Raw genomic sequence first — 13,466 nt, forward strand, 5'->3', positions numbered from 1 at the left:
TTTAGCCCCCTTTAAGAACCCATCCACTATGTGCCTTTGATTTTCGCTGTGGGCAGTAAAGAAGCAAATATCAGCTCTGAGAATTACAACTCAAAAGCGTGACTGTGGAAATACAGTATAATAATTTTTTAACACAAAACATACTTCCCTCTATATTACCGTGTAAGTATCTCACTCTTCTTCCCCATTTAGACACAGTAAATACTTCTAGGATAATCTTTTTCACTAGCCTAGTAGCCTTCTTGTAAACTTTTCATCCCATGCTACATTTTGGGAAAATACTGTCTTTTGGTATCTACCACAAAACCCCCCTAGTGAGTCCTTGAAAAAAAATGACCTTATTTGCCAAGTATTCTCTTCAGGCAAGCACTTAAATGCATGCTTAATTTCAAACACATGCTGAAATCCCATGGAAGTGAATCCAAGTGTATCCTTGGCCCCAAATCTGCCACAGGCTACCACAATGCTTTTGTCCATCAGCTTACTCTTTCTTGTAATTTTAAACAAATCTAACATAATATAATCTGTCTCTGATTACCTTCACAGAGCTATTACCTTGCAGGATAATCCTATTTTTAGATGCCAAATAGATGACAGTTTATGGAACTGAAGTTTCTGCATGTAGTTTCACATATGACACACAAATGAAGTTAAGAGTTTTTTTAGACATAGGATAACATAATGCAGTTTGAAGAATGTTCACTCTGTACTTACTCTCCAGAAATGTTTCCCCTTACTTGTAGCTTCATGATCTCAGTACAGAAGTGTTTAAATTTCTCAACATAATTTATCTTCAGCATAGTTTGGCCACTAATATACCATCTTAATAACCTGCTTTCTGAAGTTGTCTTGTTTAGAAAATGCAACTAATGATGGCTATTTAGGCCTGTTAGGTGTTCTAGCCCAAATTTCTACATCTACAGAAGTTAATCCAATAACCTTAGCTAATCCTCTTGACCTTTACCTGCATTAGGATAAAGCATGTATTTCTGTGCTACTGATCTGACTATATCCTGAGACAGAAAATCCATGACTCCTGTGGTAGGTTCTTTCATCCCTAGTTCTTTCCTACCGCATATTCTAATCCAAAATATTTACGATTAGTGGCATCAGCTGTTGTTACTGTTTTCTCTCTATTAAGTTGAAGAGTCCTTTACATCCGAAGATATTTTTACTGGGAAGGTAGCTACCATAGCATCGTAGGGATAAAAAGAAATTTTGGTGAAATTATTTGTGTGTCAAACCTACTATTATCTTCTATAATAAATACAAAGTCTATTTCTCTTATTAAAAGCTTCAAAATATTTCTATGCCATTTATTAAATTTCTTACAGTGGCACTTGGTTTTTGCCTGTTAACAATTTATCTGCATGGTCTGAATAGTGTTATTTGGAGGTGTGATAAATCTTTTAACATTTTTTTCTACATCCTCACTGACTCTCTTTGACAGGGAGAGATACAGGCCTATTATAAGCTTCAATGATAACATTTGAAGCTTTCATATTCTCAGTTATTTTCAATTATTTTCAAAATACAGGTCATGAATTGGTTCACTACAATTATCTTGTATATGTATAAATGTATCTTACATTTTATAGCTGTCTTTCCCCTCTACTTGATTCCTATTCATTTACACCTAATTTAGCGAAAAACCCCATGAACTCACACCATTCATACCCCTGCAATAGTCTTAATTGTGATCTTAAAGCACATTATTAGCACTTCTGTTTTTCAATTTTCTTTTGGATTTATTTGACCGTTTAACTTTTTCATTTCTTAGTGATGCATGTGAATGTTTCAATTTATATTAATTATGTTTTACTCATGCAGAACTGAGCCTCTCTACATTTCCTGAACAAGAAAAGATTGTCTGGGTAATTTGCAGTTTTGATGCTAGTTTGTCCACAAATCCTATTACCTGTCAGTCTCCAGAATTTGACTTTTTAGATTTGAACAATATGAGATTTTTGAGGAATATGCTGCTACCAGGAATGTACAGCTTCTGCAGATGTGATCACCAATGAATAATCATCCTTACTGGAAAGTCTTGTAAGGGAGACTGTGTAGTGATAACTCTCAGTTTTCATTACTCTTAAGCTAGTTAACCATTCTTTTCTGTGGAGTATTTATTATCAAATGAGCAGGATCAGAAGAAAGATCTTGATGTACACATATACCAGAGACCACTGAGTACAACAATTTTGCCCAAAACAGTGACTTCATTAAGGTCATTTTCTCCTCTTCATCCAGAGAACAGAGAGAATTTCAGCAAGACATACACATTGCAGTTCTCTCAAAGATCTGATGGTTTCTCTCTGAGATATCTAAGACTTCTAAAATTTTAACTATAGCAAAAGTAAATGAGAAAGTACAGAAAACTCATTTCACAAGCAGGTTTATTAAGTTCTCTTCCTCCTTTCTGATGGGCTCATTTCTCTGATTAAGGATCAAAGGCAATACTAATTTCTTTATTGACATATCAGCCAGTTCCCTGAATGGCAATAATTAAATAAAATCTCAGAACCGGCAGTTCACAACGTATCCATTCAAAGTGAGCACTGAATGGCCAACCACTCTGACTGACTGTAACACAGTTTATGAACAGATTTGTAGATGAAACATTATTTGAAGTTGTCTGCTCAGTGATAAGTATGGCTAGCAGAGCACTATCACTTTGCCTTTTTAAACAGCTTCTCATGTTAACTGCCCTCCTTTCACATGAACAAAATCCTGCCAGTTAAAATTGGGTGGCAATGAGCCATTCTTTCTCAATCATGCTGCTGGACACTCAGTCTCTCTACTGTCTTGGTGTTGCTGGACATGCTGTCCTCTTTCCTGGCACTGGTGCTAGACTGTCTCTGTATTGCTGCAGCTGTTGGGCTTGGGACCTCTTCTCCTGGCAGCGATTAGGCTGCTGGCACCTCCCTGCAGTCCTGGCACTGCTAGACTTTTTTGGCTGCTTTCTAGGTTCTTACGAGTCATCCATGAGTCTGCTCTACTCTTCCCCCCATGTTCTTTTTCATTCTCCTGATGCCTTTACTTATTCTGTCATCTTTTCTTCCTACCCTTTTTTCTAACCTTCCCCTTAACTTACTCCATTTTTCTAAACCTGAATAACCTATATAAGCATCATAGGAGTAAAACAACAATAGAGGAGAAAGGTGACCCATATGTCCATAGTTCAGAGAGGGCAATGTAAGCACCCAGCGTGCAGAACTGGTAACTGGAAGCAGAAGATGGCTGTCATCACTTACCAGCTAATTCCAAGCAAGAAAACAGAGTAAAACAAACATGGAGAGATGACAACTGAATTAATTGCTTGCTGAAATGCTGGGGTTTCAACCCCAAGCCCCAAATTAAGGTTGACATATGGGTGATTCCCACAGCCCTTCACAAAGCAGGGGTGAGTTTACCTTTAAGCTTCCCTCCAGGGTGGTGCCGGCCTTGCAGGGAGAGCCATTGGGTAAATGAGTCCCAGGTGTCCTGCATTAAGTAAGCAAAGGTCAGGTGTCCCACTTAGGGATAAAAGCTGGGACCACTTGCAGGAAGGGGCAGTGTCTGTCTGTGAGGTGGAGGCACTTTGCAGAGTTTCCTGTTGGGGAAGGACCTCCTGCCTCCCTGGGACTGGGCTCCAGTCAGGTCTGGCCTTTGTAAATGTGAGCTCTGTAGGGATTTGGTATGTGGCTTTTTTGGGTTTATGTATTTGTCTGGCTGACCTGGTTGTCTCCCATCCCTTCTATGGGAGACTGCCTTTCACCATTTATTCCACCCATTGTTGGTCATGTGGTGTTATTGTTGAGGTCAGTGGGATTGATGTCAGTTATGTATAATCTGACTGACTTGTTTGTACCCCCAGCACTCACCCATGTACTGACCCTTTTGTATCAAATACAATCTGGTTAGTGGTTCATCTTTATGTTGGCTGTGACCTTTATGCTAGGCCTAATAATTGGCAAAACACTTGCTCACTAAAAAGTTAATTGATTCATACTTTAGAAAAGTTTCTTAATGAAATAGACATGGTCTAACATTAAAAATATTGAGATCTCTAAGTGTTCACATTCTAGTCTTTACCTCATGACTCAGTACAGAAATATGAAAATAAAACTTTAAAAAAAAAACCTATTTTTCTGCTTTCTTATACAAACTGTGTATATTTTCTGCATACCAACTAAAGGATTACAGTGCTTCAATATAAGAAATACAGATTTTTTTTTAATTTTTCTTAGTCTTTTCAGGAAGATTTAACTTAATGGACAGCTTACTTGCTGACTGGAATGCTGTTGAGAAGTTTCTCTTCTAAGCAAGTACTACCAAAACAAATCTGAAGCTAAAAGTTAAATGAATTTGTAGGTCAATTACTAGTGCCAGTCTGCAAGGCTAAGTCTGCCTAGAATTAGGGCAATTTGTAAACAAAAATTATTGAAAAAAGGCAATAATACTTATCTCCAAGAACAACTGTCAAAAGAATGTTCTCTCTTGAACTGGGTTAGTGGAAAGGCATTATTCTTACAGGCCAACAGACCTACTTCTTTGAGTCAGAGTTCCCCAAAAGGCTATAAATGGAAAAAAACAAGCCTGGAAAAATTAGTTATTTATTTTGTTGAGTTTTTACCTTTCTGTCCACAGTACATTAGCAGCTGCATAGCCATAAGAAGGCACAGTTCCTCCCTCAGGAGACTGTCATCTGTAAGTGCTTAGGGTCATAGTTGCTCAGATGTTGATAATAAAGCATTCTAAGACCTGTTTAGTTGTCTCTCAAACAACAAAGCTGGTGAAAGGGCTGGAAGATATGTCCTGTGAGGAGCAGCTAAGGGCTTTGGGCTTGTCTAGTTTGGAGAAAAGGAGGCTGAGGGGCAACCTCATTGCTCTCTACAACTTCCTGAGGGGGGGAAGTGGGGAGGGAGATGCTGATCTCTTCTCCCTGGTATCCAGTGACAGGACACATGGGAATAGTTCAAAGCTAGCTGCACCAGGAGAGGTTTAGACTGGACAGCAGGTAGCATTTCTTTATGAAGAGGGTGGTCAAACATTCAAACAGACTTCCTAGAGAAGCGGCTGATGCCTCAAGCCTGTCGGCATTTAAGAGGCTTTTGGACAATGCCCTTAACATGCTTTAACATTTGGTCAGCCCTGAACTGGTCAGGCAGTTGAACTTGATGATCACTGTAGGTCCCTTCCAACTGGAATTATTCTGTTCTGTTCTAGTCTCAACTTTCATTAGGCAGTTCAGGTATTGTGGTAGAAATGCATTTTGTTAGGGTTTAAACGCAGAGGAGGAGATGACCTTATGGAGTGATCCATATGGGCTGTTTCACATGTATGATGCTAGGTAGAAAAAAAAAATTATTCTTTGGCCTACTTATTTCTTAATGCATCTTTTAAAACACTTGAAAATGTGCATGTGGTTAGAATTAATTTAAGAGGAAAGCTGACTAATTGTATGACACATTATATCCTTGAAATATATATTCAGTAAATACATTTTTATATGAAGCTATTCAGTCTGGAAACAGGAAGGTGCTTGCCAGGAAAATGGTCTCACATAGCAGCCAGTAAATAGTCTAATTTGACTTGATTCAACACAAATATTTTGAAGGGTTAAAAGAAGCTCTTTCAGAGTAACTAAATGTATTTATCTGCTTTCCTGACTAGATGACTTTGACTAAATATCTTGGCACACCTGAGCATACACATGATTTGCAAAGACAGGGCTATTGAAGAAGGAATTGATTTCATTAAAACAAATTACTGCCTCTTAAAGCAATTCGCGAGGCTCAGCAGTATAAAGTAATGAAAAAAGTATTCAGTTGGCAAAGAAAGGGAATCTGTCTCGTTAAATGTCTGTGTGAAGCTGAGCACATTGCTGTCTTCTGCAGAAAGAATCAGTTAAACTTGCCTAATGTGAGCCTGGCAGCTCTTTGGGGACAGAACACCTGCTTTGTGACTTATCTGTAGTTTCTTCTAAGACTTTCTTTGTGAAGAAACAGCTTAACATGCAAAGAAATTTTTTTAAAAAATCATTTAACTTGTTTGGCACTTCTGAATTGGCTTGACTGAGTAAACTCTCTACAGTATTACCTTATTATCCTTTGGCAATCTATCTTGTCAATATGGGTTGGCATAATAGATGACCAGACGTGAAATAAGTGACTGGATGAGCTTTGATATTTTATTCTCTCATACAAAACATATTATATAAGCAAAATATCAGTAGTGAATATCAACTTGAAACTCTCAGGCTTCATAGCTGCAGCTGCTTTGTACAGGATGAATCTGGAGCACATCAGAGGGAATGAATATACTGACAGTCCTCAGTGTAGAAGGTATTGCCATGGGTCTCCTATATACTGAGGCTACAGGAACAGCTCTTGAGAACTAATACTGCTGGGAGGGAACTAAGGAAAAGTAGAGCAATTCCAGGACTGGATTTTCAGACAGAGAAGACAGACCTAAATCAAGCAAACTTTGCTATGCCCTGGGCTACAGTGTCAACATCTGGACAGAGTTACTGACTGAGGCTTGGTTTTCAGATCTCAGAAAACATGTTGAGAAGGCTCCTGACAATCCAAGAGCTGATAAACGTTCAAAGGGTAAGAGAAATGATCCAGGACTTCTATCAAATCTGATCTACCAGCTGATATTGAAAGTGCACTACTTTTTGCAGAAGGGCTCTTCAGAACAGAAATGTCTTTTTTTTATATAGCTACTGTGTGTAACTAGTATCATAATACCTATGTATAATAGTTTTAATTTTGTTTTTCTAAATTGTACATGTTGGTCTTGTTCTTTTTCAGTTGCAGATTACTGTGCTTTGGATAACCAAGGCTGTCAACATGAATGTGTTAACACTGAAGACTCCTACTACTGTAGATGCCACCCAGGGTTCATTTTAAATCCAGACAAAAGAACTTGCAGAAGTAAGTTGTGATGAGGTTTAATTATGAACAGTTTGTAATTCTTCTGTCTTCCAGTTTTCAGCAGTGATATTCCCGCTGGTCCTGGGAACACTGAATAATGCATCAGGTGTAGAAGATATTGGAGTGCCCTAGAAGCCTAAGGTCTTGAAAGCAATGCAAGTTGTTTGGGGGGGTAGTTTGGCTTTGTGGCTAAGGAGAGAGGACCCTCTAATGAACAGGAAACTTTTAACATGAAACCAACAGTAAAAGCCTAAAGCTTTGTCTTGCACTGTCTCTGATTATCCATATCCAGTTACAGTATCATCTCCCTAGCTGGGTAACGAACAAGTCTGTACAAGACAATTTATAATCAGTTTGGTTTGTAAGACAAGCTAAAATTAAATAGAATAGTTCCACAATCAGAGAAGACATTGCAGCCTGTTTTCCTATGGATTTTTCTGGAGTGGGTTCTTTGATAGTGTGCCAAAGCTCTAGCAACATCAGCATCTTCCACCAAGCTTCCATGTTTTCGTCAGGTCCTAGTAACTTCATGGCTTTGTTGTTTGTCTAATTTGATTGATACCCGGCTAACGAGCTCAAAAATTACCAGAGTTAGGAGGGGGTATAAAGTGGAGGGGAACTGACATACCAGAAAGTATTCTTGCCAAGGCTTCCTGTAATTGGGAAAACAAGCTAAAACCTCCACATGTTTAAGTCATAACTCACTTTCAGGAAATGTGAAGGGAAAACCTTAACCTACCTTCCTAATTACCTTTCATCGTAAATATGGGCCTTGATAAAGAAATGTTACTATTGTGTCTGTAAGCAGACAAACTCTATTAGTTTTAGGTGAGTGGAACTGCTGATGCCAGTGGTGAATGGAGCCCATGTTTGAACATTTTATTCAATAATATTATTAGTCAAAAATGCATCAATATAGCATCTCTGTGCTTTTTACAGCCTTGGGGGCATTTCAGTCTTTATGATAAGAGACTATGTTAACGTATAGGCTGTACTGTATATTTGCTTGATATCTATTTCACTTAAATTTAACATTTAGAAAGAAAGGATCTAATCCAGGCTGTACATCTGACCTTATGATCAAGGGAGACACACATTTCTGGAAAGCCATTGCTCACAGCTCTAACACAAATTTACAGAAGCACCTGTATTTTCCTTGACTATGCAGGGAGCCTGGATGACACCTAATTTTTTGATGGCTGGAGTCAGGGGAGATGAATTTTCTGCCTTCCCAAGGGCCAGAGTACAGTTTGTACTGATTCGTGTTGCTCGTAGATTGTATGAAGTCACCCATGTAGCAAGTATCTGTCAGCTAAGGGCTGGCTAAATTCTCTTATGCTTCCACTATACTTCCACATCCATAGATTCTTGAAATCTTAGTATAGTGTAAGTAACACTACCCAAGCACAATTTTTGTTAATACTTTAATTTAAGAATGTGGATTTTAAGCAGTGTTTTCTTCCCCAGTTCGAACTGAACAAAGACCTTAAAACTGCATAAACATTGTAAATGTCTCAAGTAGTTTTCAGCTTATGGTCTAACCATATGAATTATTTCAACCTGTCTAAATCAAATGCTGGTTGGACAGGATTTCTGGAAGTCTTCTCTTCAAAGTGGAACTGCTACAAGCTGTGGATTGAGTCAGCTATGGATTTGTCTAGCTGAGTCTCAGAAAGCTCCAGTGGAGAGTCCACAACCTCTCTGGTCAACCTATTCCACTGCTGCACTGTCCCACCAGTGAAAAACATTTTCCTCATGTCCAACACAAATCACCCAAGCCACAGGTAGTGACCATTGTTCCTTGTTACATCATCTGGCACTGCCAAGGAGGGTTTAGCTCCGTCACCTTTGTAATGACCTACAAGAAGTAATTGTAGGCTGCAGTTAGATACCTTCCTTTTCACCAGATTCTTCAAGTTCTCTGCACAAGTCAGGTGCACTATGTCCCAGAAGGTGGTCTCTGTTGAGCCCTCTTCAATTTATTGCCTTTAACCAGGGGGAGAAGGGAAGGGATTGTTCCAGAACTGGACAAAAGCATGTCAAGTGCAGTCTCCAGCTGGGCTTGGGGATAGCCTTTATTGATCCAGAACCTGACCTGCAGACTGACTTCCTAGCTTGACCATGGCCTTGCCCTGGACTGTGGACCTGCCGCACTGGGCTGTGTCAGACCCTGGCTGGCCTCACCTCATCCTGACATGCAGGCTGGCTTCCTGGCTTGACCTCAGACCTGCCTTGCAGCGTGTACTTGTCTGATGATCTGGACTTCTGGTTAAACCTGGCTACCATTTCCAGGCCTGCCCTGCTCACCTTGCTTGGGTACTGCCTGTCTGACAAGGCCCCTACCCTGCTCAGCTGTATTATCGCCCTTGGCTCCTGGCTCTCCTTCCCTTAGGGAGTAGCTGACCCATGCTGCTCCCTGACAGTGAGTCACTTCCCAGTCTGTACAAACTATGGAGTGTTTCCAGCCCAGATGCAGAACTTTGCTATTCTTGATGAACTTCATAAGACATCTTCTGGTCCAATCATCAAGTTTATCAAGGTTCCTCAGTATTGAAGTTCTGCTATTTGTTTTCAGTGACTGTCCCTAATTTAGTGTCACCCACAGATATATGCTGGGGGTGATCTTTGTATCATCATCTATGTCACTGATGAAGATGTTTAGTAATGTGACTCCCGGTACCGTCCCCTGTGGTCCTCTGATTATTATCAGCAACTAGCCAGAGATGAAACTATCAATCACTATCCTTTAAGGCTGGTGGCCTGGCAAATTTTTACCCCACCTATCAGTTCTTTCTTCCAGCCTATACTTCCTCAGCTTCCAAATGAGAATGCTGTGGGAGGCAGCACCAAGAGCTTTACTAGTGCCAAAGTCCTTGTCCACAGATGCAGTCATTTAATCACTGAAGGTGAATGGGTTGGTCAGGCATGGTTTGCCCTTAGTAAATCCATGTTGACTATTCCAAATAATCTTCTTGACCTTCATATATTTGGAAATTGATTCTGAGATTATGTGCCCTATGGTCCTAGGACTGAAAGGTGCATATTGATCTATAATTCCTTGGGTCTTTCTTCCTGCCTTTTTTTAAAGATGAATGTAACATTAGCATTTTTCAGTTATGAGGGACCTCTCTCAGTCCCTGTGAATTTTCGTACAGGATAGACAGTGGTGTCACATTGCCTGGCTTGTTCAGCACCCACAGGCAAGAATACCAGTCATCCCATGGATCTGTGTATATCCAGTTTCTCTACGTAGTCTTTAACAGAAGTTGCTAGCCCCTCTCTTTCCCAAACTGTATTGGTAGACATGGAAATCTGGGAGTAGGCTTTTTCTGTGAGAACCAGGAACAAAAAAGGCCTTATTTTTTTCAGCCATTTCCGTGTTGGTCATCACTAGGTTGTTCCCTCAGACAAAAGGCCCACATTTTCTGTAACTCTTTTTACTACCAGCATATTTGTAGAGTCCCTTCTTATTACCTTTAGTCTACCTCAGTAGTAATAAACCCAGCTGGGCTTTGTTTTTGTCCCAAAGTACCTAAGCAATGCTCTATGCTCCTCTTTTTTTTCTTGGTCCTTCTTTCTCCCTCTACTATTTTTCCTCTCTGTGTTTTAGTTCACCGAGAAGCACTTTGATCTTCTAAGCAGATTTTACAGTACAATGGAATCATTTGTTCCTAGGATCTTAGCAAGTTTTAGAAATCATCTAGCTCTCCTGGGCATCCTTTCTGTTTTTGGCTCTTTCCCAGGAGATTCGTCCTAGCAATTCCCTAAATAAGCTGAAATCTGAGCTTGTAAAATATGGAGTCTGAATTCTGCTGTTTTCCTTCCTAGCCTTCTGGATTGTGAACTCAGTCATATCATGGCCACAGCAGCAAGTCAAGAAGAACATCACCCCTCAAGAATTTGTGGTAGGGAGTTGTCACCAAGTCTGTGCAGAAACTTCCTGAGTTGCCTGCACAACGTTGTCTTACCCTCCCAGCAGAGGTTTGGCTGGTTGAAATTTCCAATGTGAACAAAAGCCTATGAGTTGGAGACTTCTGCTATCAGTTTGTAGAAAGCCTTATTCAGTACATCCTTTCGGTCAGGTAACAGACTCCACACCACCACATTCCCCCTCTGATCTTGACAGACATGTTTCATGTTGGATCTCTGGAATGGAGGAGGTCTTTAACATATAACATGAAAGTACACTGCTCCACAAGGGAGTGCAAGCTGGGAGTCAAGGATGGCTATGAGACCGGCAGGGTCAGTAATCTCTCTGACAAGGCCTTTGATCCCACAACACCCAAAAAAGAAGAAAAAAACAGGCCCTAATGAGAGTAACCAGACTCATTCAATAATCCAGTGATCACCAGACAAGTCCATAGTGTCAAGAGAGGTCTAAAGTCAATTCAGGAAATCAAATCAGCCAGTCAGCAGTCAGGATCACCAAATGCAAGGCTAGGCACAGGCATACCTTTAACAAAGCTGAGGTAAGAACCAAGGCTGAGAGTTTGACATTAAATGCATTTCCCAAGCCAAGGGGCGGAGGCCGCAGACAAGGCTTCTCACAGACCTCTGCATCTCTGCCATGTTAACTGCATTCTTTTTTGTTGTAAATGCTTTAAATTAGTGTAAATTAAGGGAGAAAATTACATCACGTTGCAATTAGGGAAAAATCAAAGTGACGTAGTAGGCCATAGAGATTGATTCAGAAGGAGCAGTCAGAGCTGAGGAGCGATTGAAGGAGCTGGGACTGTTCAGTTTGAGGAGAAGGCTGAGGGGAGACCTCATCAGTCTCTACAGCTACCTCAAATGACATTGTAGAGAGGTTGGTGCTGGTCTTCTCTCACAGGTGATTAGTGACAGAACAAGAGGGAATGGCTTTACTCAAACAGGGGAGGTTCAAACTGGACATTAGGAAAAAAAGTTTCACAGAAAGAGTGGTCAGAGAGTGGAATAGGCTGCCCAGGGAGGTGGTGGAGTCACCATCCCTGGTGGTGCTTGAGGGTTGCTTAGATAAGATGCTGGGGGATATGGTGTAGGGGAGAACTTTGTAGAGTAGGGCTGGTGGTTGGACTCATTGATCCCAGGGGTCATTTCCAACCTGAATGATTGATTCTGTGAATCAGGGCTGAATGAGCAAATACTATGTCAAATCCTCTTTCAAGATGCATGCCTTCAATCTAAGCATAAATAAAACTTACTAAGCCACTCTTCCTTACACTTTGTATCTTTTGAGCCTTGTTAAAATAAAGCATGAATGAAAGAACTGCGTAGCTCTTAATGCTGCAAAAGTCAAAACAGAATGAGAGCCCTGCAGAGCAAAGGGTCCCCTAGCTCCCATATGTTCTGAATCATGCTACCTTTGAGTCAGTATAAACATGAAGAAACAAACTTCAGATCACTGGATTTAAAATGTTTATGAATTTAAAACCTTTAAAATAAATTTCTACATATTTGGCTTATGTACTGAATCTTGGGGATGATCACCAACTAGCCAAGACTTACACCCACGACTATCCAGATCTCTGCATCAGCAAGCAAGCCTGGGCCTGGGGTACCAGCTCTTGAGATCTCATTATTTTCTCAGAGTCCTGGCTTTCCTTTCAAAAATAGAAAGTAAGCTTTCAATGCCCATGGCTGCAAAGAAAAGCTTGACATTGTAAATGTTACCAGTACGGTCACGCATCACTGACAAATGTTTTCTCTGGGAATTACTCCAAACTTTTTGGAATGAAATACAAGGAGCACGGCTTCTGCGGGCAACCCTGCCAACACTGGCAGAGTAGTCTATGTGTGGCTGGAAGAGAGCTGCAAATTCAGAGTTTTCAGTGAGGCAGGTAGAGGTCACTCCTAGCTACTAAGTTAACTATTAAGGGGACTTTTGCCACTCTTGTTGCTCCCCTCAAGGGGACTGATGGTAGCTTCTGCTTATACGTAGGGTAGCTGAGCCACAACCATTTTCTTTAGGGAAGACCCCTGTTTGAGTTGTTGTGGGTTCGTGTAGCTGGTAGCAGCCTTCTGTTAGAATCCTTAATCTGGACTGTGTTAATGAAATGTGGTTTTAGTGTTCCCAACATAATAGCCTCAAGGTTTCAACAAAGATAATAATACATATTTTTCAACTCTTGTGGTCATCTTCAGAATCAGTTACCCAGGAAAATTTGTCCTGCACACTTGAGTTAGCAAGGATTTGAGCAGGAATGCACCACAGCACTGAGTAGGTCCAGAAGGCATACAGCTATATTCCTTGGGTACACACACGGTTGTATGGTTTCTGTCACTCCTGTGCAGTCTTGGACAAACCATGTTTTCTAGTTTTGGGGGTTTTTTACTAAACAGTTAAGGCACCCCTGTGTTATTTAGATGTGTATGTGCGTATGATGTCATAAAAAGCTTTGGTAAAGGAAATGTTCTATAAATATATGAAATGGAGTTCATAGATGATAAAATACTCTTCTCAGCTTTTCTTAGAAAGTCACATTCCACTTTGTTTGTCCTGAAAATGTAGGTAGTTTGTTATTGCTAAGGGCTTTCATCATATAATAAAGGCTCAATTGCATTAAC

At 40.4% G+C, this 13,466-nt stretch overlaps 1 protein-coding gene across 10 annotated transcripts in view; it reads left to right on the forward strand.

Annotated features, from left to right (window-relative positions):
- The window catches only part of MATN2 (matrilin 2), a 76,963-nt gene that overhangs the window by 34,440 nt on the left and 29,057 nt on the right, over nt 1-13,466 (forward strand). For all 10 annotated transcript variants that reach the window (XR_003397725.1, XR_003397726.1, XM_026842026.1 and 7 more), the window contains exon 6: nt 6,798-6,920. Coding sequence is in view for 8 of the 10 variants with exons in the window: in XM_026842026.1 (XP_026697827.1) it covers nt 6,798-6,920 (123 nt within the window). In the remaining 2 variants the exon portion in view is untranslated. The remainder of the gene's footprint in view (nt 1-6,797; nt 6,921-13,466) is intronic.

Source organism: Athene cunicularia, assembly GCF_003259725.1.
Source record: "Athene cunicularia isolate RWA chromosome 2 unlocalized genomic scaffold, athCun1 chr2_part1, whole genome shotgun sequence".
Lineage (NCBI taxonomy): Eukaryota > Metazoa > Chordata > Aves > Strigiformes > Strigidae > Athene > Athene cunicularia.